Source organism: Colletotrichum tamarilloi (genome assembly GCF_030869305.1).
Source record: "Colletotrichum tamarilloi strain Tom-12 chromosome Unknown Scaffold_20.1, whole genome shotgun sequence".
Lineage (NCBI taxonomy): Eukaryota > Fungi > Ascomycota > Sordariomycetes > Glomerellales > Glomerellaceae > Colletotrichum > Colletotrichum tamarilloi.
In genome coordinates this window covers 521967-548943 of record NW_026849403.1, presented here as the reverse complement: position 1 = coordinate 548943, position 26977 = coordinate 521967, and the positions used below count along the sequence as shown (strand labels likewise).

General features: G+C 53.6%; 9 protein-coding genes across 9 annotated transcripts; 5 read left to right on the top strand and 4 right to left on the bottom strand.

The window, feature by feature from the left end:
- Positions 1 to 1343: 1343 nt before the first annotated feature.
- CTAM01_06978 (uncharacterized protein) lies at positions 1344 to 2082 on the top strand (the record flags this gene model as incomplete). Its single annotated transcript, XM_060523003.1, has 2 exons — positions 1344 to 1885; positions 1944 to 2082. The coding sequence occupies 2 exons, from the start codon at positions 1344 to 1346 to the stop codon at positions 2080 to 2082; spliced, it is 681 nt and encodes a 226-aa protein (XP_060382505.1).
- Positions 2083 to 4064: 1982 nt separating this feature from the next.
- CTAM01_06977 (uncharacterized protein) lies at positions 4065 to 4748 on the bottom strand (the record flags this gene model as incomplete). Its single annotated transcript, XM_060523002.1, has 1 exon — positions 4065 to 4748. The coding sequence occupies one exon, from the start codon at positions 4746 to 4748 to the stop codon at positions 4065 to 4067; it is 684 nt and encodes a 227-aa protein (XP_060382504.1).
- Positions 4749 to 6171: 1423 nt separating this feature from the next.
- CTAM01_06976 (uncharacterized protein) lies at positions 6172 to 8817 on the top strand (the record flags this gene model as incomplete). Its single annotated transcript, XM_060523001.1, has 5 exons — positions 6172 to 6813; positions 6869 to 7487; positions 7541 to 8165; positions 8228 to 8673; positions 8786 to 8817. The coding sequence occupies 5 exons, from the start codon at positions 6172 to 6174 to the stop codon at positions 8815 to 8817; spliced, it is 2364 nt and encodes a 787-aa protein (XP_060382503.1).
- Positions 8818 to 8834: 17 nt separating this feature from the next.
- CTAM01_06975 (uncharacterized protein) lies at positions 8835 to 9812 on the top strand (the record flags this gene model as incomplete). Its single annotated transcript, XM_060523000.1, has 2 exons — positions 8835 to 9493; positions 9524 to 9812. 2 exons carry the CDS (start codon positions 8835 to 8837, stop codon positions 9810 to 9812), a joined length of 948 nt encoding a protein of 315 aa, XP_060382502.1.
- Positions 9813 to 10953: 1141 nt separating this feature from the next.
- Positions 10954 to 12638, bottom strand: CTAM01_06974 (fumarate hydratase; the record flags this gene model as incomplete). Its single annotated transcript, XM_060522999.1, has 2 exons — positions 10954 to 11143; positions 11200 to 12638. The coding sequence occupies 2 exons, from the start codon at positions 12636 to 12638 to the stop codon at positions 10954 to 10956; spliced, it is 1629 nt and encodes a 542-aa protein (XP_060382501.1).
- Positions 12639 to 12750: 112 nt separating this feature from the next.
- On the top strand, positions 12751 to 13528 carry CTAM01_06973 (uncharacterized protein; the record flags this gene model as incomplete). The annotated part of the gene is made up of 3 exons (XM_060522998.1): positions 12751 to 12776; positions 12948 to 13063; positions 13167 to 13528. The coding sequence occupies 3 exons, from the start codon at positions 12751 to 12753 to the stop codon at positions 13526 to 13528; spliced, it is 504 nt and encodes a 167-aa protein (XP_060382500.1).
- A 962-nt stretch (positions 13529 to 14490) lies between these two features.
- CTAM01_06972 (annexin ANXC4) lies at positions 14491 to 17550 on the top strand (the record flags this gene model as incomplete). The annotated part of the gene is made up of 3 exons (XM_060522997.1): positions 14491 to 16287; positions 16349 to 16640; positions 17039 to 17550. The coding sequence occupies 3 exons, from the start codon at positions 14491 to 14493 to the stop codon at positions 17548 to 17550; spliced, it is 2601 nt and encodes an 866-aa protein (XP_060382499.1).
- A 386-nt stretch (positions 17551 to 17936) lies between these two features.
- On the bottom strand, positions 17937 to 18512 carry CTAM01_06971 (uncharacterized protein; the record flags this gene model as incomplete). The annotated part of the gene is made up of 1 exon (XM_060522996.1): positions 17937 to 18512. The coding sequence occupies one exon, from the start codon at positions 18510 to 18512 to the stop codon at positions 17937 to 17939; it is 576 nt and encodes a 191-aa protein (XP_060382498.1).
- Positions 18513 to 19213: 701 nt separating this feature from the next.
- Positions 19214 to 26525, bottom strand: CTAM01_06970 (uncharacterized protein; the record flags this gene model as incomplete). The annotated part of the gene is made up of 3 exons (XM_060522995.1): positions 19214 to 19675; positions 19730 to 25999; positions 26064 to 26525. 3 exons carry the CDS (start codon positions 26523 to 26525, stop codon positions 19214 to 19216), a joined length of 7194 nt encoding a protein of 2397 aa, XP_060382497.1.
- Positions 26526 to 26977: the final 452 nt, after the last annotated feature.

Below are 26977 nucleotides of genomic sequence, written 5' to 3'. Positions count from 1 at the left end.
AACAGGGTGCACCGCAGCCCACAGGGTCCAGACCATCCCTGCATCCCTGGCTGAGCCTAGATCCTGGTCCTGGCCTGCCGCCCGAAGGCAGAGGGGGGACAGCGGCCGGTCCCCCAGCACCCGCTTTTTGTGAGGGAAAGCAGAGAACAGACCAGAGGGGATCTGAGAGAGACTTAGACAAGGAGCACGAGCAAGGCCCTGGGCCCTTGATGGCTGGCTGCAGTGGGCTGGCTAGGTCTCTCTCGAGAGAAGACGGAGCGAGGGCCAAAAGGTGCGAACAGAAACGCCGCCGTCTTGGGTGAGGCTAATGTCATGTTAATCCCAATGCGTAAAAGGTTGGGTTTGCTCTCCTTTCTCTCTGTCTCTCTGCTCTGGATCATACATAATCACATTACCACCTCACCCGCCCCATGCCTCTTGTCTCCTGCACAAACATACTTGCAGCTACTCACGGATACCCAGTCCCATTTCTGATCAGACCCCATCTCTCCTCACTCCGGACGAGTCGAGGGTGTCTCTTATTCTTCCTATATTACTTTCAGACCTCGCTCGCCTTGGCACGTCAAATCCCACGAACACCTACCTCTTCCGTTCTGCTCTCAGCCGTCTATCCTTCCGGTCCTCCTCGCTGCCCCCGAGTCTCACATCTTCCATTAGTCGCCCCGTCCCATCTTCTTCATTCCTCACAACTTGGGAACACACCAGAGCCCGTTACTTGTTTTGTTTCACTCGCCTGCGAGCTTTCCCGCCCTCCATTACGCTGACTTTTCTGCGCTCGGTTTCGCGCCTCGACTTGTCTCTGGTTGCCCTGCCGCTGTCACCGGATCTCTTTTCCTCTAATAAATTGGCTTGCCCAGACCTGGACATATATCCCTTCACGTCTCGGCACACCCCGCACCCATTCAAGCATCTTAATACAACACCACTGCCCTCCACCTTGAACTGCCACATCCCCTACTGGTCATTTACAATCATCGTAAATTGCCGAACACCGTCTTGGCTTGAGAATATTGGTGGAATCGCTACAGACGCAGTAGTACTTGGAGCACACATCCAGCACAAGTCAACAGGCTAGTCGCATCAACTCAGACGACCTGCTTCGTTGGAGGAAAGGCAAAGAAAAGGAACCAGGAGGCTTTCTTTGTGGCTGGAACTACTTCGACATTGACGGACATCGTGGGAAACAGACTTACCAGTCGAGCATACCTGAACATCATCTAAACCCTCGACAAACAGGATTGAGATAAGACACGACGACAAAGACGGAATCTCTTCGCGCATCAAGACTCCAACTCTTGTATACACCACAATCACCAATTACCAACCCTAATCACCAAAAGAAAATGAAGCCTTCATCACTACTCTTCGCCCTGGGCTTCACCCAGTTCGGCCTGGCTGCTCCCGTCCCATCAACCATTTCAGACATGGTCTCACACGTCAAGACCGAGGCACGTCGTCTGACGAGGGTAACACGCGTGTCTATGCACCGCACACGGCCCATCTCCGACGTCTATGACATCGAAACCGAGTTCAACAACGAGCCAGTAACACCATCCGAGGACATGCCCCCGTCAATCGTCCTCGCCGCACCGCGGCCTTTGAAGACCAGCTACCTCCAGTCCTTGTCAAGGCATCCGGCACCTCACGGCAAGGATAGAGTGGTGGACGTTGTGGGCGACGGAACCCCTGAGACGATCACGCCAATGTCGCTCAAGGATGGCCTGGCGGAACTGTTGCCTTCTGGTCGTCTGCCGTCCTGGAAGCAAATCACCCGGCCGACGATGAGGATCTTTGAGCAGCACCCTGATCTGATTGTTCTCGGCGCCGTCATCGCTCTTGTTCTCGTCCTTTTGGTGCTGGAGTTTGTCGGTACTACCTTCCAAGGGTGAGTTCACATGCGTCAACTAGCTATCAAAGTGCAATCGACTAACATAAGAACGCAGAGTACGCCAGCACTATGACCCGCAAGGAGTGATCCGGCTAGAGGTGGACGAGAAGGCGTGCAAAACACCATCGTTCCGATGTGACTCGATGCCTTACCATGACGAGGAGGAGCAGGATGCCGAAGAACCGAGACCATGATTCTATGCAAATGGTTTAACCCAGGAAGGGAAACGAAAAAAGAAAAACGAAAACAACAACACCAACGAGTCTCAGGACTTACGGACTACTTTAATGTGATTACTAGACATTGCGATACCATCTTCTTACTAGTATTGAGCGCGGCGCTGGTTAACGGCATGAATTAAAAAACAAGAAAAACTCATAAACAATCAACCTATCTGTGCCCTTTCATCTCTGTGAACTTTGAGTGCGGCAAGTAAATGGCCAGGATAATCACAATCACATTGAATCTTCACGAGAAGAGGGCGGCTCTGGATTTGAGCCGGCGTCGGCGGGTTGCAGAACACCGAAGAGGAACCAGAATCTCCAAGCTTGGATGGACTGATCTACTTAATCCGAAGTCTTGCAACCTACTACCATAACCTCAAACTATGAAGCACGGTTGAGAAATGGGTCTCGTGTATCTGTTGCGGTGAGCGAAGGAGACGTTCCATAGTACTATGCCCGCACCATGTCTGTATCTCAAATACCGCCTCGAAAGCCAGTATTCTCGGAATTGCACATGCAAGAATTGTAGTTGAAGTAGAACCTTGTCACGCAGTCAGATGAAGTGCTCCAGCCCACCTTCCCGGCGTCTGATAAGGTGACTGGCGATGAGATAGCGGCTATTGCGGCCCGTCTACCTTATAGCAATGTTGCCGAAGTGCCGTGATCCGCCATCGACTACTCCCCCCACCTCCCGGGTTGAATGGTGTCTCTAAGCGACCTTTGAAATGGGACTAATTGATACGGAAAAAAAACATTAGAATACTTCGTAAATATGTTCCTGTTCTTGCGGTGGTGGTTGACGAACCCGGGATTTAAGTTCCGCCCTCGGTAATCCGGCTCAAAGACTCTCAAAGACTGGAACGTGATATCACTCCAAGGTGCGACCTATCAGAGCCGTCGCCGGAGGTTGAGGCGCGCCTGCGATACTTCGAGCTCATACACGCGTCTCTCTTAGATTTTTTCCCTTTCAGTGAATTCATTTACAAGGATTTGGTAGAGGTAGAGGGCAGCGAAATACCTACGGGTGCTGCGTCCGTCCAAAGCGTGAACCGTAAACCATCATCACGACACCCCTCATGCGGCCATATCAAACAGCTCCCCAATCTTTGCCCCAGCACCGCAAGTTCCCTCCCACTTTATGATAAATGCAAGATTCCAGAATTACTCACAAGGCAATTGACAGTCAGTTTTGCTTGAGTTGTTGTGTTGGCCAGCCTCCTAACGAAGGAACTCATCTCAATGTCCCTATATCAGCCCCTCCCCTTGCTCAGACCACCACATACGACCATACCCATTGGAAAACTCGGGATCCCGTCCGCTCTCCCATAGATAAGCCAATGAGGGCCGGATTAGTAGTTGGGTCGGTGACGACCAGCGAATACCTGGTGTTGTATGTTTTTGGATTCTTTTTGGGTGAAGGTATCGTCGTTTTGTTGTGGTTGGTGACGATGGGTGGAGTAGGATACCGCTGGGTGCTTTTTGGTGGGTGAGGGGTGGATGAGAGGGGTCTTGGGGTAAGTAGTCAAGGGGAATCATGCAGTCAATAGCAAGTTCAGATAAGCATTGGACATATCTGCTTGTAGTCAAGCTATGCCATAGTTCTTCTCAGGGGAGTTGAGTGGAGAGAAACGGATGGACAAGGTATGTCTTTGACCATGGCATCGGCGACATCGGTCTTGGATTCGACCAAACCATGAAATGATGCTGGCTGCTAAACTCATCGGATATCTGCTCGACATTGTGGGCCCAAAAACAGGATGGACAACAGGTATTAAGGACAGGTATTGACCTCACACGATACTTACACGTCGCAAGGCCTGCATTTGGACCTTCAATTTTCTCATATCTAATATGGAAATGACGGAACTAGCGAGGACGAGCCTGGATTCTCTGGCGCGACGTCCCTCTCATACTTCCCCATATCACAACTTACCCACCCCGCCCATGCCTTACTAGTGGTAAAACAAAGCAAAGGGATACGATCCATCGTTGAGCACGCCCGAGGCAGGCGATATGGAATTTCCTTTCTCCCACAGTTCCTGTTCATATCTTCTCCAAGCCTCGTTTTCCTCCGCAATTCTCTTCTTTCTGGCCTCTGCCTCCAACATGGTCTGGTATTGCCCGATGGCGCCGTAGGTGCCGAGGGAGGCGAGGGCCGTCAGGCCGGCGACTTTCCACATTACGGGGATAGCGTTTACTTTCTTTGCCATTTTGATAGTTCCCTGATAGCCGCTGGGGAGCTTCTTCTTGAGGTCGGACATCTTTATGGGAGACGCGGGGATGATTGCGCTCTGCATCGGCTCCGTCTTGTTGACTTGGTTGAGACCTGGGTTGGGAGCCTTGACTCTTCTTAGGGGATTGGTTCCACTGAGGGGCCCAGATCTGACGGTTTCTTTCCCGTTCGTCCGATGAGGCCAGGTGAAGGCGCTTGGCATTGGTTTGGTGAGCGTCTTGCGTTCCTCGAGGGCTCTCCTTACGGAGCAGCGGTACTCGGAGGGGGTAAGTCTCTTGGTCAGGGCTGCAGTGGTTGAGAGGAGACGTGGCTGCTGGATGTCGAGCCTGGTAGCTGGGGCGACCATGGCCTTGAGTGTGGGCATAGCGAGTCGCTGGATGGCGAGGTTGATTTTGGATGCCATGTTGTGAGTAATGGGTGGTCAGATTTTCCCTGTGATTGGTATATCTTTTTCGCTTTGTAATTTGGGATTGGTTTAAGGTGAGATCAAATGAATAGGAATCTGGGATGGGTTCAGAAAACTTGGCTTGACTTATATTTACGTCTGGAGTATCGGAGAAAGGTCGAGTAACTAGAGTTCGATATGTGGTCGGTAAGGAACGTCCGTGGTAGAACAGTGTCAAGCTTTGAAGACGTTGTGGCTCCATTTGCTAGTCTGATGAATGGCGTCGAGGCTTGTGACTCTTAGGAAGAGAATGTAAGATACTCCTTCCCGCAGATATCAATTCATTACACATACAGGTTGTCGGACGTGTCTTTCGTTACGGACTTCGCCTGGATGCGGACACCATGCTTAAAGCCTTAGGTGTGAAGGAGACAGCATGCAACAATGCCGTGATAGCCTACTATGGAGTGTATACAATACATATGATAAATTTACTAGCTTCTTTCTGTTCTGCTCGAAGTACAGAGACGAATGGTATCCCAATGGTCACTAGCCTTTAGGAGGGTTGTTGACGAGTCTCGATCCATCAAGGTGTTACGTGAAGACGCAGAGGTCATCGTGGTATAGTACGGAAGACTATCTCCCTAGTATTCTGTGGTCATTAGTACAGTGTAGTGAGGCTCATCAGGCTTTGCGGCTTCAACTCAATACCTGGTTTGACGCAACTTATCGTGTCTCATCTGCCTCTTTATTCTGCTGTGACGTTCATCCGTGAGGCATTTGTTATGAGAGCTCAGGTTGCAGTGTACCTTGTCCCAACCAACAGCTGTAAGTCCCAGCATCAGTAGGCTGCAGATCTGAACACTGGTCCAACCAACCCCTCCTTTGCATCTCCGTTGGTGTGCGAAACTCAGAATTACCATATTCTTGGCTTCGTCATATTTCGGAAGACGCAACTACTTTCGCCCATGATGCAACTCTAATGGGGCAATTGATAGCCGCGTGTAGTTACTCGCGATGCGCCATCAGAGAGTGTGATTATCGGCGGGAAGCATGATGGTCGATGGCTTCACGTACAACTATTGGATGGAAGACTCATGTCATGATGCAGCTAAGCGCTGCGACCTGCATGTATGGATGCCTCATGGCCCCTTTTCTAACCGCAGTCTTCCCAGGCTTTTGGCGAATCCCCGGGCTATCACATACCTCGGACTCTCCTCATGTCACGCCTATCTTTCGCCTCAATTCTTCAATACTTGTGGTATACTATGAAACCACGATCACTATCGTAACCTATATTTTGGGTTACTTCCGCCAAAGTTTCAAATACTAGATGCGCCAATCGACACAGAGCTCATCACAACTCTGGGCAGACCTTTCGATCCCGAGTCACTAGTGGGCCAGTTGGGGTGTCTGAACAGCAGTGTTTCATACACCCATGATGGCAGAAACCAAGTCCTCCGAGGGCACAAAGTCCAGCTGCGTTTCTGCCTTGATCTCTTGTTTCAATCTCGGATCGAAGAAGAAGCCTTCCGCCTCACCAGGACCGACGCCAAAGCCAGCCGTTCCATATGAACCAAAACCACAGTCGCCGACCAAGTCTGCCGGTGATTCCGTTTCGAACGACAAGGCCGAGTCAATCTCATCCAAACACGCAGGAACCGGAAACACAGACGCCGACAGCAAACACAGTCGAGAGTCTACCGAAGCACATGTTGAGGCGCCCTCCTCAGACGCTCAGCTCGTCAAGTATCAACCTATCATCGTTAAAGAAAACGCGCCAGTCGACCTATGGCATAAGGCGCTCAACAAGACTCATCAAGACACCAAGTCTTGGATGGGAAAGTTCGGCATCGACCGCTCGAGTACCATCCGAGTCCAAGAATTGACGACACTGGTCAGGAAAAGCGAAGAAACATACCAGGATGCCAGTTCAGGACTGAAAATCGGAGAACGGAACATTTTGTGGAGGGACTATGCGAATCGAGTTGTGGCTTGGGTGACTATGATCGGCGACATCAGCGTACCATTCGCCCCTGTGCCAGTCTCGCCGGTGTGGTCAGCACTCAGAGTGCTCCTGCAAGTAGGCTCGCCCAAACGGACTCCTATCAGATACTGGGTCTTGCTGACTGGTACAGGCCGAAACAAGTCGAGTTGAACAAATCACTGCTGCTTTTGGCGTCGCCGACCGCATTCTCAGCGTTGTCAGACGGGGTCAGATATACGAATGTGTGTACGGCCTTTCTAGCGCGAACTTGACAGAACCCTCGAGAGTGCTCCTGAGGGACTCTGTCATTGAGCTGTACAGATCCTCTCTGGACTTACTAGCCACGACATCAACTCAGCTAAACGGACAAGAATCCTGGGCAGCGCAGTTTCTCACGGCTCTCACTGACCCAGACCTCGCAGAATCGTTGTTATCAGACCTGACGACCGCGGAGAATGACGTCTCGAAGAACGCAGAAGCTTGCGTCTGCGAGTCAACAGAGAGGAATCTCGAGCTGTTGCAAAGCCTTCACAGCCCTCTGCGACGAATCGACGATAGGATAGTGCAGCTTCTAGACTGTTTCAAGGATATCGATAGCCGAGACAGAGAGCATGCCATGAACTACATCAGTGACATCAAGGTTGATGAGATTCACGTCGCCAAAAAAGAGTTAAGGACTGAGGGAACCTGCGAATGGCTTATACAGCATCCGAGCTTCCTTGCGTGGGAAGAACCAAGCTCGTCATCAATCCTATGGCTCAACGGCCAAGGTATGCCAAGCATCCTCCTTTTCGCGTAAAGTAGTGCTAATTGGTAGAAAAAGTGGGAGCTGGGAAGTCTTTCTTGACGTCTAAAGTGATTGATCGCTATCGGTGTCGTCCTGGCGATACCTTGAGATCATCAGAGAACGATGAAGGCTTTGCTCACTTTTACTGCGATCGCTCACTGATTGGCCGAAAAGATATAAAGTCTATTCTCAGCAGCTATATCGTGCAGCTCTTGGCGGTGTCACGCCACCGCGATCGATGGCACAAGCAACTTCTCATGTTTTGCAAAGATGCTGCGGCGTCTCGACGAAGTTTAGAAATATCCGAATGCGAACAATTTGTACGCGAACTGGTCAACACGTACCCGCGATCTATCCTGGTTCTTGATGCTCTGGACGAATGCGATCAGAGGTCAAGAACGCAGATTATGAGCTTTTTCCGGAAGTTGATCGAAGACTCTGACCGGCCCGTCAAAGTGTTCATATCCAGTCGCCCAGAAACCGATGTAATTGAGTTAATGGAGACGTCGTCTTGCATTCAGATCAGCACCTCGGACAACCATAAAGATATTCAGAAATACATTGACCTCAAGCTCAGCCAAGTCGGTCTTAGCCCTGTTTGGAAGAGACAAAGTGTTCAGTCACTTGTGAGAGAGACTCTTCTCAAGAAACATGGTGGAATGTGAGCCCGCTACCTACAGCTGCAAGTTCCGGAAGTTCCACTGATGTTCACTGTGCGACCAGGTTCAAATGGGTTCAACTGCAATGGGATCAGTTAGAACCGTTGAGGACAGAGATCGATGTGAAGCAGCGACTCATGAAGCTTCCAGAGGGCCTCGTGGCCTCTTACGAGGAGATATGCTCTCGGCAAGCCAGACACGCATTAGACATTCTCATGAGAGCCGCTATGTGGGTCAGATGGGCCGAGGTACCGCTACCGACAAAGGTTCTTCTTCAGGTCGTTAAACTGCCGTTCTGCAAGACCCATGAGGAGTTTGAGGCTGCCTTGGACAATGACAGCATCAAGGAGGCTGAACTAGGCGACATATGTCGTCATCTGATCATCTTTAAAGAGATACCCTCAGGGGAACGCGCCACAAATGCAAAACATTGGAATTGGAGATTTCCGCATGCCTCAGTCGCAGAATTTTTCGACAATAAGCTCAAACACTGGAAGGAAAATGAAAACAGTGAACTATACATTGCAACGTCGCTGCTCTTACAGGCGTCTTTACCAAGAGAGCACAGAGATGAAGAAGAGGGGAGCTACATAGGCAAAGGAAGCGCTGATCTGCGTGCAAGTTTATGGTACTCCCGTTGTCAACCACTCTTGATGGACATGAAGCCTCTCATGTCCCCCGCAGCAACCAATGCCAACTTCACCTTATCTGCATATGCCCATACCAGCTGGCCAGACTTTATCCGAAGTATATACAAACGGCGCCCCAGAACCCAGGAACTCTCGGGAGTCCTGGGGTATTGTCTAGGTCTTGGTGCCACTGCCGATACTTCGAGCTTTCGATATCAAAGTGATCTGAATGGTAAGGGGGCACTGAGGAGAAAGTGGCTGTTGAAGGATCATGAGGAAATGCAGCCATGGTGCAACCCTGTCTTCGCAGCCTGCGACTTAGGGTCACTTGACTTACTAGAGCATCTGCGCCGAATTGGGTATGTTTTCGACGAAGCAACACCTGGACAGACAGACTCTTTCCTATCCATTGCTGCAAGGCACGGATACGACGAGATTTGTTCATTTCTCATTGATAACGGGGCAAAGATCAATGTCATGGACGAACACCATTTTGATATGGATAATAAGTATCCATTACATCACGCATGTGGCACTCTCAGTACCGTCAAAATGCTGCTTTCGAGGGGGGCGGATCCTAACCTTCGCTATGTACATACACCTTTGTGCGAGGTGGTTGGTGATGGTGTGTCCTCCACCGATATTCTTTCGACATTGTTGGATTGGGAAGCGGACCCAGCGGACCCAAACCTACCTTGCAAATTCGAATTCCACGGAGCTCAACTTTTCGGAGGCAACGGAGTTCTGTGCTGCCTCATGTCTGCTTTCAAGTCCGACAATGCTAAGGGACTAGAGTTGCTTTTGGACCACAAGCTTGATTTGACCCTATGGAATCACAAGGATGAAACGGTCCTTGAGAGCGCAGCTTCTCTAGGTGCAATTCAATGCATCCGCGTCCTCCTCGACAGGAAGCTTGGCTACAACGTTGACGGTTCAATTGGGGAAGTCTATGACAGCATGTTGAGAGCTGCAATGTTTTCGAGAAGCGCGGATCGGTACGATACTCGATTGAGGAACTGAAGGTCGATCCGAAAATTCTCGTATCTAAACCTCTGGAACCTATAAAACTTCGGATCCATTACTTCGTGGCATTCTACCTCGCGAGAGAGCAACATTGGACGGAGGAGGAATTCCTCAAGATTGACCAACAGTCGCCTCGTAAATGAAGACTCCGAATGAAACACTTGTTTTCTTTTGGTCCACCTCTCTCATAATCTCCTCACGCTGTGAACTTACTAGGGGGCCTCTTACTTGAACCAACAAAGGCCTTGCCGCTACTTTTCTTCTAAGCTATCATTGCTTTCGGCATAAGTTACTCCGCAAAATTCGTGATTTGGTGATGATAAAAGTGATTACGAAGGTGTAAGGGGCGGACCACTTTGTTGGCTCTGCCCTCTTGAAGTGGTAGCCGTCCCGGAGTTTCCACTCAGCCAATGGCATCACGAGACCGGACCAAAACCCGGCTCGATTCGGCAACTCGTATGGTATCACGAAACTCAAACTCGACGTTCACCACTATCTTCGATTTCTTATGACCTCGTGACTCGACTCATTGGCAAACAGACTCCCTGGGAAAGTGTCTCACGATCACTAACAAGAAAAGCATGTCAAAAAAAGTAGCCCTCAGTGCTGATCACGATTTGCAGCTGGCCATGTCCGCTTGAGAGTGTGCATACTTTGTACATTACCTTACACACCCGAATTTCCACAAAAGACACACGTGGTCTGGATTTTTTTTGAGACGGTGCTGCGCTCAAGCTCACGCATGCGAGATGAATCCTCCCGTCCGAACGGTGAGACGTCGTCGTCTTGACAGCCATGCGACGCGCGGATGCGCGATGTGCGGGGTACGGGATTACATCACATGTGAAATGGCGGGGTCATCAAAAAAGACAACATGATCCTCCCATTCTGTGCAAAAAATGCGAATTTTGAAAATGTTTTTGTTTTACGATTTCAATTCTACAAACACGGATCGCTCAAGACCGCATTGTTTCCCTTTTCACAGGTAACAGGATATCGTTACGCAAGGTAGGTAGTTTTACACAAGGCGTTGGGGGGAGGTTTTGTGGTGGGTTTTGGGGTTAGCTCTCCACTTTATATCAACACGTAACAACAACAGCAACATCATTCAACACAACCGACCTCCAGTGCGCCGCTTCTACTGCTTGTAAGCGCTGGGGCCGATCATGAGCTCGGGGCGGACGAGCTTGTCAAAGTCCTCCTCGGAGAGGGCGTTGAGCTCGAGGGCGGACTCCTTGAGGGTGAGGCCCTTCTTGTGGGCGTTCTTGGCGACCTTGGAGGCCATGTCGTAGCCGATCTTGGGGTTGAGGGTGGTGACCAGCATGAGGCTGTGACAGTGTTAGCAAGCAAAGACATAATCTTGTAGACAATAATAGCAACTTACGACTCCTTCATGATGCTGGCAATCTTCTCCTCGTTGGCCTGGAGGCCGACGACGAGGTTCTTCTCAAAGGAGCGCATGCCGTCGGAGAGGATGCGAACGCTGTGGAGAAGGTTGCGGATGACCAGGGGCTTGTAGACGTTGAGCTCGAACTGGCCGTTCATGCCGCCGATGGTGGTGGCGACGTGGTTACCCATGACCTGGGCGCAGACCATGGTGAGGGCCTCGCACTGGGTAGGGTTGACCTTGCCGGGCATGATGGAGCTGCCGGGCTCGTTCTCGGGGAGGTTGAGCTCACCAAGACCGCAGCGGGGGCCACTGCCGAGGTAGCGGATGTCCTGGGCGATCTTGGAGAGGGAGGCAGCGAGGGTGTTGAGGGAGCCGTGGGCCTGGACGATGGCGTCGTGGGCAGCGAGAGCCTCGAACTTGTTGGGGGCGGTCTCGAACTTGGTGCCGGTCATCTTGGAGACCTCCTCGGCGATGCCCTCAGCGAAGCCCTGGAAGGTGTTGATGCCGGTGCCGACAGCGGTACCACCCTGGGCGAGCTGGCGCAGGTCGGGCAGGGAGGACTCGACTCTCTTGATGCTCTGGCTGAGCTGGGCGACGTATCCGGAGAACTCCTGGCCGAGGGTCAGGGGAGTAGCATCCTGCAAGTGGGTGCGGCCAATCTTGATAATCTGCTTGGCGTCGAACTCGTCAACCTTCTTCTGGAGCGCATCGCGGAGGCTCTTGAGGGAGGGGAGGAGCTCCTGCTCGATCTCGAGGACGGCGGCGATGTGCATGACGGTGGGGAAGGTGTCGTTGGAGGAGGCGGAGCGGTTGACGTGGTCGTTGGGGTGGACGGGCTTCTTGCTGCCCTTGACACCGCCGAGGATCTCGATGGCGCGGTTGGAGATGACCTCGTTGGCGTTCATGTTGGACTGGGTGCCGGAGCCGGTCTGCCAGACGACGAGGGGGAAGTGGTCGAGGAGCTTGCCCTCGGCGACCTCAGCAGCAGCTTGCTGGATGGCCTTGCCAACCTTCTCGTCGAGGCCGTAGCGCATGTTGACGGTGGCGGCGGCGCCCTTGAGGATACCAAAGGCCTTCACGATCGGGGGCGGCATGCGGTCCTGGGGCTGGTTGATCTTGAAGTTCTCGAGGGAACGCTCAGTCTGAGCACCCCAGTACTTGTCCGCGGGGACCTGGATCTCGCCAAAGGCGTCGCTCTCGGTACGGGTTTCGGCCATTCTGGGAGCAGTGGTGTGAATGCTTCTCTGGAGGGAGAAAGGGCTGGTGAGGTTTGTTGATCTGGAGTTCGTCGCGGGGTAAAGAGCTGCGGGGGAAGAGGAGGTGTATCGGGTCGAGCATGTGGAGAGGCTCTTTGCGCATGTCCTCGGCATAACGGTAAGCCGTGTGTTTGCCAGGCCGGAAGCGGCGCGACGAGCTGGTGCCGATCGAAGCATGGCGGGCGTTTTTTTTTTTTTCCTGTTGGTGGTTGGAGAAAGGGTCTTGGAGAGTAGAAACGGCGGTCTAAGTCGCAATTTCTAGCTTATACGGAGCCAATTGAAGCTTTTGATGACCTCGATGGGTGATGAGAAGGAGTGCGTGAAGTTATTGCCAGATTAACCAAAGAAGATCTCCAAGGACGAGAGGAAGGAGAAAAAAAAGGTCTCGTTTTTGCCGGCTCAATAATTAACAGGAGTTCCATCACCTCCGAGTTCGTTCCGTTGGGGGAGCTCTGACACTGTGGAGCTTGATTGTGGCCCGTGCAGCCCGGCTTATCCCGATAACCCGATTGCGCAGCAACGACCACCGGCGGCCCTGCCTTTGGCCGAAAGTCTCCGGTTCCCCATGCCTTACATAATCAACCGAGAGTGGGGTACTCTCAGTCTGTCAAGGAAGATTACCTGAGGCATCAGGGAGCTCCTGTGCTCTCATCGACGGAATCCTTCGGCTTTTCAACCCACCCGCCGTGTCACCATCTAGTGTAGGTTCCGAGCCGAAATCGTCGGTCGTCGACTACCGCCCAGATTCTCAGCGTGCCATCGTCACTGGTGCAGCAGCGGCAGCACGCACTCGTTCAGCCCCCAAAGGCCCTTGCATCGTCCGCAGCGGGAGCATGTTGATAGGACGAGTAGGGCAACATGGCGGGGATCCCGGCCCCGCTCCGCTGCAGCATGTCATCACAACACAAGACGGCCCGTTGGGAATTGCTCTCGAGTTTGCAGAAGCACCCGTTCCCCCCTCTTCGCCGCCGCCGCCGCCCACGGGGTCGGAGAGCTTAGCTTCCCTGGAGGAACCCGTTGCCACGGACTCGCCGCCGTTCACAGCCTTCCTCTCATGCCCACATTGACGGTTGACCCCAGCCCGCCCCCTGGCCCTCCGGGGGCTCTGTCCTGAGGGTCTTGGTGCACGCAGGACGCAGTACGACAGAAAGGCGGTGTTGGCACTCTTTGAGGGGCCTCTAGATTTGAGGCCATCGCGGCCATTGGACCAACCGGCGCAACCACACAGCCATTAGCGCCTGACGGTCTAGACGGACAAGTTTTGATCAGCAGATCCAAGAGACACGGCTACCTCATGATGCCAGGCCGGTGCTGCAGGTAAAGTCATGAAGCATTACTCGCCTGTAGCTCATACGACACATTTCCCGCCAAGCTAGGTAGCCACCGAGGAGTCAGAACAGGGGATAGACGATGCGAGCTCCATTAGCTTACTGCATAGTACCGCAACAGCTGTTGCTAGCCAACTAACTTGCTGCTGATGCTGATGCCGTTCTGGTCAGGATGGGGAAGAGACGCTATGCAACTGGGTGGGTTTCACATCCTTCAGCCCAACTCTTCTCCTTTTGGGTGGCTTGCTCGTTGCTCACTCACCCCATTTTCCCATGCCTACCCTTACATTAGTGCATCTATCTGTCTCCTTTCCTTTCTTTTACATGCATCCACAGCCTCCTCGTCTTTCGTTTCGTATCCAACCCTATGCTCGAGGCTCCAAGATCTGTACAAGTACTTGAAGTCAGCCGCACGCTGCTCAATTGAAGCTAAGAGAGCACGCGACATCTCATCTCATCTCACTCCCCTCTGATATATAAGAGCAAAAAAAAGAGGAGCTCCCGTCGCCCTACGCCCACGGTCCCTGTCCCACACACACTTGGGCCAGAGAGAGCCCCTCATTCCCTGTCCCGCACGTTTTGTCTCAACTTCGAGCTCCAAAACCCCACCTCGATTCCCGTCAGCTCGCACTTTTGCAGTCAAGTTCAGACTCAACAGCGAAAAACCCAGTTCGAGTGTCCAAAGTCTCCAAGCAACTACCATGTCTCTCCAGGTTGACGACCGAGGCCGTCGCACCCGTTCGCGCTCGCCGGGCCGTCGCGAGCGCAGTCGGAGCCCCGCGGTCCCCGCCATGGTTGATCCCCCGCGCGAGCCCAGCTATGCTTACCCGGAAGACGACCTAGATGGTGGCAGATATGGACGCGAGAGAGGAGGCGCCAACGTCGTGACCGCAGAACCGGGCGCCAGCCGCGCCATGTCTGGAGCTATTCCTTACCCAGAGGACGGCAGCGACGCAATGTTTCCAGGCACCAGGTCACTCTACGACTACGACGACCCGCGCGGCAGCAATCCTGCTTACCGTCCGCCCCCCTCACCGCAAGACAACTACTACCGCAACTCGCGCGAGAAGTACGACGAGCCCCGCGACGACGACAAGCTCAAGTATTTGCCCGCAAAGTACAGCAGTCACGGTCGCAGCAACAGCAAGTACGGCAACGAAGCCGAATACGCGCCCCAAAAGCCGCCTCGCCCAGATGCAGGCGACCTGTACCCCCCAGCGAAGCCCCCTCGCCCTGTGTCGCCCGGCGGCTACGCTTACGCTCAGCCGCAGCCCTACGAATACGCAAAGACCGACGACAAGGCCAAGAAGAAGGAGGAAAAGAAGAAGGCTCTGGAGGAGAACCTCGCATACGGCTTCGACCCCAATGCTTCTAGACCAGGCGGCCTCGCCCCCGAGCCCCGATACTCTGGTCGCGCACCGAGTCCAGGGCCACAGATCTCGGCCGGCGCCGCGCAGTACTACGCCAACGACCCGCGCGTCTCGTCCAATGTCTTGACGGTCGAACCCGGCAGCCGCAGGCGGGACAAGTCGCCCCAGCCGCCTACTCACCGCATGTCAAACCTGTCTGTAAACACTGGCCACCACTCCATGAACGTGAGCATGTCGCTCGCCAACGCGCCGGGGTCGCCGCTGCTGGAGTCGTACCACGGCACCTATCAGGACATGTCACCCATGCCGTCACCCATGCTGCTCCCCTCATCACACGACCTGCAGGTCATGGAGCCCCTCTCGCCAATCGGCTCCGACGACGAGGGCCGACGACGCCGCCGTGCGCGGTTCCACGACATTGAGGACGATGCGTCGAGAATCGCAAAAGCGCTACGCAGCGACAGGAAAAACCCGGACCCGGAGCCCCTCATTGAGATCCTCCCCGGCCTCACCCACGACCAGGTCATGGACCTCCGCAAGGAGTACAAGGCCCTCGTCAAGACGGGCGCCGACCGCAAGGGCGTCAACGTGGCCAAGCACATCCGCTCCCGCCTCAAGGACTCCGACCCGAACCTGATGAAGGCCTGCTACGCCACGGCGCTCGGCCAGTGGGAGAGCGAGGCGTACTGGGCCAATTTCTGGTACCAAGGCGACAAGACGCGCCGGGAGCTGCTCATCGAGTCGCTCATGGGCCGCACGAACCACGAGATCCGCCTCATCAAGGACGGCTTCAGCGATAAAAAGTACGACAACAGCCTGACAAAGTGCATGAAGACGGAGCTCAAGGAAGATAAGTTCAAAAAGGCCGTGCTCATGGTGCTCGAGGAGCGCCGGATGGAGGAGTATGATCCTTATGGTCGCCGCTTGGCGATCGACTACCACTCGGTCGAGGATGATGTCTCAGACCTGCGCAAGGCCGTCAAGTCGGAAAAGGGCGGCGAGTCGCTCATGATCAGCATCGTCGTGCAGAGGAGCGACTCACATCTGCGCGAGGTGCTCAAGTTGTACGAGCGAACATACCGTACCAACTTTGCCCGCGACGCGCTCAAGAAGAGCGGCAACCTAGTGGTGAGTAATTTCCATGGTTACACAAATACAGACCTAGAACTAACTCAGCTTGTCTTCACAGGGAGAACTCCTCGCCCACGTCCTCAACGGCGTCATCAACAGACCCGTCCGCGACGCCCTACTAGTCCACCACGCCCTTACAGCAAGCCGCAAGGACGACCTGCGCCGCGAGCTGCTCATCTCCCGCCTCGTCCGCTTCCACTGGGACCGTCACCACCTCGAGGCCATCAAGCGCGCCTACCGGGAGCGGTACGGCCGCGACATGCAGGAGGCCGTCCGCGAGGGCACCAGCGGCGAGTGGGGCATGTTCTGTCGGGAGCTGTGCATCTACCGCATGCCCGACCAGGTGAAGAGTTATGAAAAGGTGCCGGCGCAGGTGCGGTGAGAGACTTCTGGGAATCAAAATGCAGAGCGGAAGCGGGAGGTAACTTAATTACATGAAGAGATTGATGATGGGATATAATGAGACCATGTGAGATGGGAGGCTATTTGAATGAAATATTGATATCATATTCTTAACTCGCAATGTCACTTGAACGCGGCCTCCCGCGAGCCTTTCACCGTGAAACTTGCTCCTCAGCTGAAATCATCCCGCAATCCTCATCACGACCGTGGGTGACCCTGAAACCGAACAGACTTGACGACCTCATCCCTCCTAGCAACGGCCGTTTCTCCTAAAGCATACGAACTCCCCTGCGACCGATCGTCCATCTCCCCAACCCTCTCACTAACATCCGACCTCCTCTCCCAGCTCCTCGCCCGTCTCCTACCGCCAGGTTCGACATTACCCCTTCCTCGATCATCGCTGCGCCGTTGATCATGATGATACCCGCCGCCACGATCTATGCCACGCTCATCACCGCGTCGTCCGTCATCATATCCAACACCGCCCCTGAATTCCCTCCCCAGCCGTACCCCTTCATCTCCACGACCGCCATGCATAACATACCCGCCCCCACCATCACCGCTCACCCCCCTCCTCACACTCCGACTCCGGCTCCGACTCCTATCTCTACTCACAGTTCTACTTCTGCTCCTCGTCAAACTCCTACTCCTACTTCTCCCCCTCTCACCCCTCCACCTCCCATCATCACCCTCGCGCCGAACATACACATGCCGAACCCTTTCACGGAAATACCTCCCTCCATCGCGAGATCTGCTTCTTGCTCTATCTTGTGGCCTGATCCACTCCTCATCGTGAGATGTGTTTCTCCGAGGAGGAGGTCGAGGAGGAGGAGCATCATACTGCTCAACAGGGAATAACAACCATCCACCACGCGAAGGGCTAAAGACCTCTTTATACCTCTGGCCATGATCTCCACTACCCAACCCAGTGTGATAATGCCTCCTCGGTCCGTGTCTCGGTGTATGTCGTTGTCCTCTTCCTCCTCTTCGGGGCTCCGTCACCGTATACGGCCGTCTCAAATCCCCGTAAGATCCAGTACCTGAACAGACATGCTTCGTCATCGCATTGGCAGGTCCCAAGAGGCACCCTCGTGATCCGCGTAATTTCTCGTCGACTTTGAACCCCCATTTCTTCGGATCTTGCTGTTCCACGCCATTAACGATATGCAAACAAAAACACCAACCATCTCTCTCCTTTAGTCTCAGCCCACACCTTCACAAGACCTCGGAAGGTAAGACGAAATCTAGAAAAAGACAACAGAGGAGGGAATACTAACCTCACCAGGGCACCTCGAAACACCAACAACATCACCACCCCACTCCCCCAACTTCCTAACAGGATAAAGCTTACTCCAGAACCCCTTCCCCTTCTTCTTCTTCCCCTTCTCGCACATCTTGCACTTCTTCCTCTTCTCACACTCCTTACACTTCTTCCCCCTCTTACCTCCACAATCCCTTGGTGTCATCCTCCCGCCAATCTCACATCCAAATCCAATACTACAACTTCCCCTCCCCCCTCCAGTCTGGCAGCCATACCTACCAGAACAACACTCCACCATCTCAAAGCAACACTCATCTTCCTCCCAACACCCTCCACATCCACCACAACCACTCTCTTCCTCATCCGAAGTCGTCTCAGACTCCGAGATATCTTCACTCTCATCATCGTAGTAATAATACCCCCCACCACTACCCCCACCCCCACCAACTAAACCTACATCAACACCCTCCTCAACAACACCCTCATCATCAAGACAAATCACCTCTCCTCCAACATCGCTGAGTCCCCCAACCGGTACTCGCCGTCGAAGATCCGCCATCTCCACAGCAGTCGTATATCGAGTCCGATGGTACAGTACCGCAGGTCGTCGAGCTCGATTCAAGTCGGGTCGTATATGTCTCAGTTTCAAATACTTGAACGATGCGGCAGATTCTGCTCTGGCAACAGCAAAGCTCAAGACAGCAGAGAAAACAAGTAAGACAAGATTCACAGAACCTCGAAAGAGAGAACAGCCGACCCTCGCCTTTTTGTTTGCTCCCACCACCAAACTTCCCCTCCTCTCGAGAGCGCGCGGCTACCCGCATATCCAAGGTCACCCAAGTACAACCACCGAGACCAAACAACATCCACGAGGAATTCAGCGGTGAGAGTAACGGAATATCCCCATCCACGTGAAGAACTCAAGTGCACATGTGGAGGGCTACTGTAGTCATGATATCCTCTTCTGAACGTCCGAATCTATTCGTCTCATAAAGGCAACTGAAAATATGTAAGTTTGACCACTATAACGATAAACCAAGCGCAAACCCGATGCTAGACACGCCAATGCTGTACGTATACAACAGGGAAAGAGAAAAACACCATAACACGCCCTTCGCGACCATGCGCACGCTCCGTTCCCCCAGACCTTTACGGTCCGTGGCTCGAACGCCGAAACGACCCGTGCTAGTCAATCCCATTTAAACATTACAACGTCTTTTCCCCATACATCGACATCATACCCTTGACACCCCGCTTCTTTTACAAGAACCCCTTGGTGAGACTCGGTGCCCGACTAAGGCTGCTCTTCCGCTTGGGTACAGAAATCATGGAGGCGGTGTCATCATCAACACTAAACCCTGTGCGCCACGCACCGCGGACGCTTCCCATCGCGGACGCCGCCCCCTTTTCGAATCTCAATGCCTTGATGCCTTCGAGCTCACGCTCCAGGCGCATCGACCTCTCCTTCTCCTCGCGGAGTTCCCGTTCAGCACGGCGTGCCTGAAGCTGGTTCTCCGACTCGGACGACTGAAGCTCCTCGATCGTTTGCAGGAGCTTTTCCGCCTTGTCACGCATGCGGGCAACATCGTCTTGCAGCTGTGTGTTCTGCTTGTCCTTGCGGTCGATCTGACCTTGGAGGTCCTTGACGATCCGGTCAACATTTCGAACCGATCGCTGAGACTTGTTCTTCTCATTCTCATGCTCCTCAAGCTGAGACTCAAGCTGAAAGATGTTGTTAGTGACTATGAGAAGTGTCTTATGGTGGGCTATCCTTACCTCTTGGATGCGCTTGTGCAAAAACTTGATATCTTGGCTAGCGCTTGAGTAGCCCTTGGTCTCAAGGTCGACCAACTTGATCTGAATCTCGTTCAAAGACTTCTCCAGGGTGGCCTTAACCTTCTGGAGCTGTGTGCTGGCCTCGCGCTCAACCATGGCCTCCTTTTGCATTTCCGCAGCCAGTGCCTCGGCGCGTCTCATCTTCTCCACTGCAGCAGCAGCAATGTCTTCATGCTGAGCCAGGCTGGACTTCAACTCCAACATTTCCTTGTCCAGGTTGGCGGCGTCGCGGAGTGATGCGCTGTCGCCGTTGGTGAGATCTTCCAGACCAGCCTTGGCTTCCTCAAGGCGAGCCTCGATGCTGCGCTTCTCCCGGACAAGAAGATCTCGCTCAGAAGTGACTTCGTCCACAGAGGCGCGGAGAGACCGAACCTGGGAAAGCAAAGTCACAACCTTGCCTTGGGCCTCGCTGTGGGCGTTGACCGCCTCATCGCGTGACGAGACGACATCAGCCAGAGTTGACTCCAGCCGGGCCTTTTCCTTGGACCAGGTCGAGCTGTTGAGAACTTCGTCGTCCCACTTAGAGCGGAGCTCATCAAGCTCCTCCCGCAAGCGAGCAATCTCGGCTTGCTTGAAGAGTTTCTCCTCGCGGGCCAGATCGAGCTCCTTGGTCAATGTGGCGAACTCGGCTTGGTACTTCTTGCGTGTTTGCTCCATGCTGGTTTCCTTGTCCTCGATATCGTTGGCTCTCTGGTTCCTGTAGTCCTCGAGCTCGTGCTGAAGACGCTTCTTAGCTTGACTTGCGGCATCCAAATCGGTCGAAACGTCCTCGAGCTTCTCTTCAAGCCTCTGGTTCTGGCGTTGAAGGTCCTCAATAGTGGCGTCCATCTTTTCTCTTTCGGACATGACCTCGGCATACGTCTCCTCGGCCTCCTTAGCCTGCGTCTTGGCAAACAATTCCGCTCGGTTGGCCTTCAAAACGGCAATCTCGGCTTGCTCCAGTTTACTGAAATATTCATCTGCACGACTCTTGTATAGGTTCAAGCTGGACCCAACGTCGGCGAGTTTGGAAGTCTGGTTGTCGACTTGAATCTGCAGATCAGAGAAGTCCTGCAAGAGCTGACTGCGGCTGGCAGCCTCTTGCTCGCGAGCCAGGCTCATTTCCTCGAGTTCGGATGTGGTGTCCCGAAGCTCGACTTCAAGGGCAGCTCGGTCGTGGCGCATCCGTTCGAAATGGTTCTTGACGTCCGAAAGTTCCGAGATGGCATCCCTGTGGCTATGCAGAAGTGAGCGACGCGCCTCCTCTTGGCTGTTGAGCGCGTCCAGGATCTCTTCGTGCGATCGGGTCTGAATATCACGCAGGGACAACTCGCCGGTCCTCACACTCCGCTCCAGAGCCGACACCTTCCTTGCAGAGTCGTCCAGCATGTCGTGCAGGCGGCTGTTGACCTTCTCCAACTTTTGCACTCGAAGAACAGACGAGTTCTCGTCGAATTCCTCCGGGGGCGAGGAACCGCGCTCGATCTGGCTTTGGAGGTGTCGATTTTGCATCTCAGCAATCTGAAGCTGGTTCTGCAACTCCTCAACCTCGGCCTTGAGATCCATGCGGTTGTTGAAGCTCAGGATATCCGCAGTCTTGTCAGAGCGAGCTGAGTCCATATTCTCTGGCTCGAAACGGCGGGTGGGCGTCGAGTTGTTCGAGTACTGACGATTCTGCATCTTGGATCGCCTAAAGGTGGGCGAACCATTGAAAGGGGCCTCGTTAGGGCTGATCTCTTCCAGCTTGGGCCTCATAGGAGATTCCATGCGAGAAGAGCGCAGCTCCGCCAACTGGGTCTCGGCATTTGTTCTAGCAGCCGTCTGGACCCGAAGGTTCTGCTGGAGATCCTCGACTTTCCTAACCAGATCGAAGTTCTTGCTAAGCACGCCCTCGTTTGTGCCGTCTGCTTGAGGCGGGACAACAACGTCGGGATCGACCGTCTTGAGGACCTTGAGCATCTGCGCCCTCAGCTCTTGCAATTCCTTCTCCCTACTTTCCATGGTAGTTTGCAGAGTTCGGACAGTGGCCTGAGCCTGTGTACGGAGCTGGCGCTCAGACTCGATGGTGCGATTGGCCTCCGCAAGTTGCGCAGTAGCAGTCGATGCCGTCTTCTCGGCATTCCTCGAAGCCTTAGCTTCTCGGGCCACTTCATGGTTGAGATCCTCCAGGTTGAGCTGCAACTTCTCGGCCTTCTTCTCGAGGCCAGCGATGGTGAATTGAGCTTCGCCAAGCTGTTTGTTCAGCTGAGCATTTTGTTCATCGGCTCGGGTCTTTTCACGTTGCAGACCCAGCACTTGACTTCTTGAAGCTTCGCTGGCTCTTGAACTTGAGCGGGCGATTTCCAGCCCCTTCTGCTGGAGCTTGTTGAGAAGGGCACGATTGTCGTTCTCCGAGGCTTTGAGGCGACCCTTGACAGTGACCAGCTCGCGCTCGAGTCTCTCCTTCTCCTGATCGTTCTTTAGACCAAACTCTCCAGAAGAAAGGATAAGCTTATTGAGATCCTCGACTTGATGATTGAGATTGGCGCACTCGTTGTCGAACCACTTCAACCTTTCCTGAGCAGCCTCGAGATCTTTCCGAAGGCTCTCCTCTCTCTCTCGAGCAGCCCGAGAAGCAGCCCGTTCGCCTTCAATCTCGGCCTGCACGCGAGCTTCCTCGGCTTGAGTCTTGGCGACCCGGAGACGTCTGATCTCCTGTCTCGCTTCGTCGCGTTCCCGTTCGGCGGTGTCGCGGGCTTCCTTGGTTCGACGCAGGTTATCTTGCTGAACGTACAGCTCTTTCTCTATAATGATCTTCGATTCGTTCAGATGATCGTACTCTTCTTGTAAGGCGTTGAACTTGTGCTCGCTCAGTAGGAGGACGTCGTCGCGTGACTGCCTCTCCCTGCTAAGCTCCTTTTGAATATTGAAGAGCTCGTCCTTGAGGTCCTTGATCTGAGCTTCCAAGACTTGGCGATTCTCGTCTGCCTGGGCATCTTCAGAAAGCCGTGTTTCGAGAAGTTTCTTGGCATCCTCGGCTTCCCTCTCAAGCTGAGACTGTTGTGATTTGATGGCTGTGATCTCGGCCTGGACTTCGCGAAGCTTGGATGCAGCGGTCTCCTTCTCGGAGACGAGAACCTTCTTTTGCTCCTCAAAGGTACGACGCTCCATCTCAAACTTCTTGTTGTCTCCCCGAAGAACGGACAATTCGCTCTCTTTCTTGCGGACAAGATCCTCGTAGTCGGTCGAAGTCTTGGATAGTTCAGAAAGTTGCTGTTGGACCTGGCGGTTCTCGAGAGCCAGTTGGGATTCTCTCGACTTTGACGATTGCAAATCTTTCTGTGCTGTCCGCAATTTGACCTCGAGGTCCTGGTCGATCTGGAGGAGTTTGCTCTCCAAGTCCCGTGCTTTGCGATCCTTGAGACTGAGCTGGCTCTGCAACATCTTGATCTCGTCCTCGAGCAGTCTCTCCTGTTCGCTACGCTCCGATTGCTTCTGCGAAATCTCTTCGATAGAGCGCTCCAGCTCTTCGGTGCGTTCTGAGAGCTCTGACTTCTCCTGCTCTAGCCGTGCGATAAGTAGTGCAGCTTGCTCCAGTTGAGCCCGGTACTTTTCAACGTCGTGCTCGGCCCTCTTCTTGGCTTCTAGTAGGTCGTCAAGTTGGTCCTCCAGCCTCTCTTGGTCTTCTATGGCGCCGAAGAGCTTCTCTTCGAGTTCTGCTTCTCTCACTTGTAGGCGCTTGAAGATCTCTTCCTTGTCCAACGCGAGGGCACGTTCACTTTCCAAGGTCTGTTGAATTCGGACCATCTCGTTGTGTACATTTCGGCGATCCTCTTCCAGCTTGTGGCGATCATCAGATTCTTGTTTCATCTTGTCCTGAAGCTGGCGGATCATTGCGTCCCTCTTCTTGACCTCTGTTGCACTACGAGTAGCGCCCAGGAGTGGCTTCATCTTGCTAACAAGCTGCCACCACGGATTCTCCATCAGGTCGAGGTAGGTGTTAAAGTTTCTCTGGATGATGCGGGTGGCCTCAGTCCGGAACAGCCTCTTGTAAGCGACTCGTCGCTGGATGTAGCCACGTGCAACTGACTGGAATCGAGACATGATTTCGGTGATAAGGGCATCACGCTGTTCTTCCAGTTCGGCTAGCACACCAGCTCGGAAGAAGACCTTCGTAAGGCCCACGCGGTACAAGCTCCTATCTAGGCCAAGCTTCTCAAGCATCATGGCCGCTACAGCTTGACCCTCTTGATAGCCCTTGGGCATGTTTCTGCAAAGCACTTCATAGCGTTGACGGAACTCGGCAAAAGGAAGGCGATTAGGAAAGCCCGTCCGGGCAATGCGGATACCCTCGAGAACACCATTACACCGCAGCTGATCAAGCACGAGCAGTTTGTTGAACTGCTTGGGCTTCTTCTTGTGGTTGGGCAGAATACAGCGGACGAAGTGAGGATGGGTAGAATGAAGCTGTGCCATCAGACTGTGGAGCTGCTCCTTGTGGCGCTGTGCGACAGTCCGGAACAATCCCTTCTTGACCCGGTTGCGGCTGGCACCTAGATCGTCGTCGACATCGGCGCAGTCGGCGAATAGATCGGCAATATGCTTGTCAGTAGAGGAAGCAAGGAGGCGAGTGATGTTATCATTCAGCGGATCCTTGTTCTTCTCCAGCCAGCTTTCGGTGGAGTACTCGACTTCCGCCGCATAATGCGTGAGGATAAAGCCTTGGCCGAGTCGAGAAGGGCGATACTTATTCGATTTCTTGTCCCATAAGGAGTTGAGCTTTTCGGTGAATGACTTGTCTGTGGCCTTGGGCATCACACAGTCTTCGTCCAAGCAAGAGAAGATACCAATGGGGTTGGGTAATTCGATGAGGTCAATCGTGGGCTGAAGGTCGCGTCCAAAGTCTATGAACTGCCATTCAATCTGTTCCCTCGCGTACTCTTCTTGCTCGAGCACAAACATGTGATGGTTGAAGAACTGCTGGAGCTTTTCGTTGGTGTAGTTGATGCAAAGCTGCTCAAAGCTGTTCTCTTCGAAGATTTCGAAACCAGCAATATCCAGGACACCAATGAAGCGCGAGTCGTCGATGCCCATGCCTGTACGATCCAGTTGACGGTTGATGCGAGTCACGAGATTACCGAAACCTCTCTCGTAGATACCCTTGGACAACGCGTCGAGTCCCAGTCGGACCTGCTCGGGAGTTTGAACCTTTTCAACCCATTCACGGCCAGCCTTGACTCTGGGGTGAAGCAGGCCCTGCAGGAATGGCTCGAGCGGAACACCAAGGAGCTTGCAAACCTTGGCTGCCTGTTCCTTGGCATCAGGTGCCAGCCGGGCTTGATCTGCGGCACGACTTTCCTTGACGACAGAGATATTTCCGAGGTGTAGCACGGCGGCGATTGTGCGAATGATTGAGTTCTGGTCCTTGTCTGAGAAGCCCATGACGTTGAAGGCCTCCATCAACGAGTCCCACTCTTCGCGGTCGGAGACGCCGACGATTGTGTCGTGGCCAGCGCGCGTGTAAGCAAAGTCCTCGACATCCAAGCCGTCAAGGAGGAATTCCTGCTTCATCTTCCTGTCTGCGCCCTTGAGAAGCTGGTAGAAGATGTGGTAGTTTCTCTCATGCCCGTTGATCCTCACCACCCTAGACTTCTCCAAGAGGTACCAGTCGATGAAGGCGCCAGAAATGGCACCTGCCTTGTTGAACTCGATCCGGATGAATTTGCCGAATCGTGAAGAGTTATTGTTACGCACCGTCTGAGCATTACCAAAGGCCTCAAGGATAGGGTTGGCTCGGAGGATCTGTTGCGACAGGTTGGACTGCTGAGACTTATTCTTTACGGGGGACTCGGAGTGCGCGACGGCTGCAAGGTACTGGATCACCTTCTTGGTGTTCTCGGTTTTACCAGCACCGGACTCGCCGGTAACAAGAATACTCTGATTCTCGCCTTCGTCTACCAGATTGCGGAAAGCATGGTCGGCCATGGCAAAGATGTGTGGTTTGGTGTCTTCCCTACTCCTCCCCTTGTACATATTGATATATTCGTTTGTGTAGATGGGTAGTGGGCAGTAGGGGTTGACTGTGACCAAGAAGAGGCCGGAATAGGTGTAGATGAGGTCGGCTTGGTATCTCATGTGGAGGTTATGCACGACAGACGCCTCGTTCAGATGGGTCAATTCAGCCATATCGTTTGCCTTGTCGAACTTGGCGGGATTGACCTTGTCGACGCTTTCAGCGTCGACTTCTCGTTGCTAAAAGTTGCATGTCAGCGATCTATGTCATGACGGCACATGACGGTCAGATAAAAGCACTCACTGTACCATCGTCACACTGAACGAGTATCTTGTTGCCTCCTGTCTCCTCAACCACCCAACCTCTTACGAAAGCAGCTTGCGGGTCCTTAAGCCACACATAACGTTTTCCGGAGAAGTCGTTCTCGCCCTCGATGCCTTTGACTGTGTCAGAACCACGGCGCATCTCCTCCGTCTTGATGAAGGAAGGCGCAAAGGTCCCGGAACCAGAGCCACTGTTTCTCGAGTCGGAGCGATTGTGACGGAAGTGGCCGGTGCCTGAGAACATGATAGGGGCCGCAGGTGCCGCAGATGCCGCAGGTGCTGCTGCGGGTGCTGCTGAGGCAGTGGAATGGTTTCTGACGTGCGATACGGGCGTGGTAACGGCTGACAGCGGAGACGGTGATGAGAAGACTGCGGATTTCGGCCGGCCGCTGCTAGGACCGGGCGAGGTCCTAGCAAAAGGATTATTCCGTGGTTGCGCCATGATTTGAGGAATATGAGAAGAAGCAGGGTATCGTCAGAATAGCGCAGCCCTCAGGGCGGCGTGTCGTATTGGGTTCGTGTCTTTCGTCGCAAAACGTCGCTCATAGAGTACACATTAAGATAGAGGCAAAGCTGACGAAGGGCAACGGAAACGACGAATTTCTGAAAGAAAACAATATGAAAGACGTCGCGGGATTGCAGCCTCTTGGGCGAAATTGCCAGTGACGAAAAGACGAGATCAAGGCAATGTCGGGGAGGCTGGGAAAGTGGAGGATTTACAATCGACGTAAGGATGGATATTGTATTGTTGACTCTGGACTAACAAAGAACAGGGATTCAGGAGTACGGTTGCTCAGGGTACGCCTGAGCAAAGTAAACAATGGAGGGGGCCCATTGGGGGGGCCCCCACGTGACAGACGCCAGCGACAAAGGTGACGCGAGACCGTCTCAAGT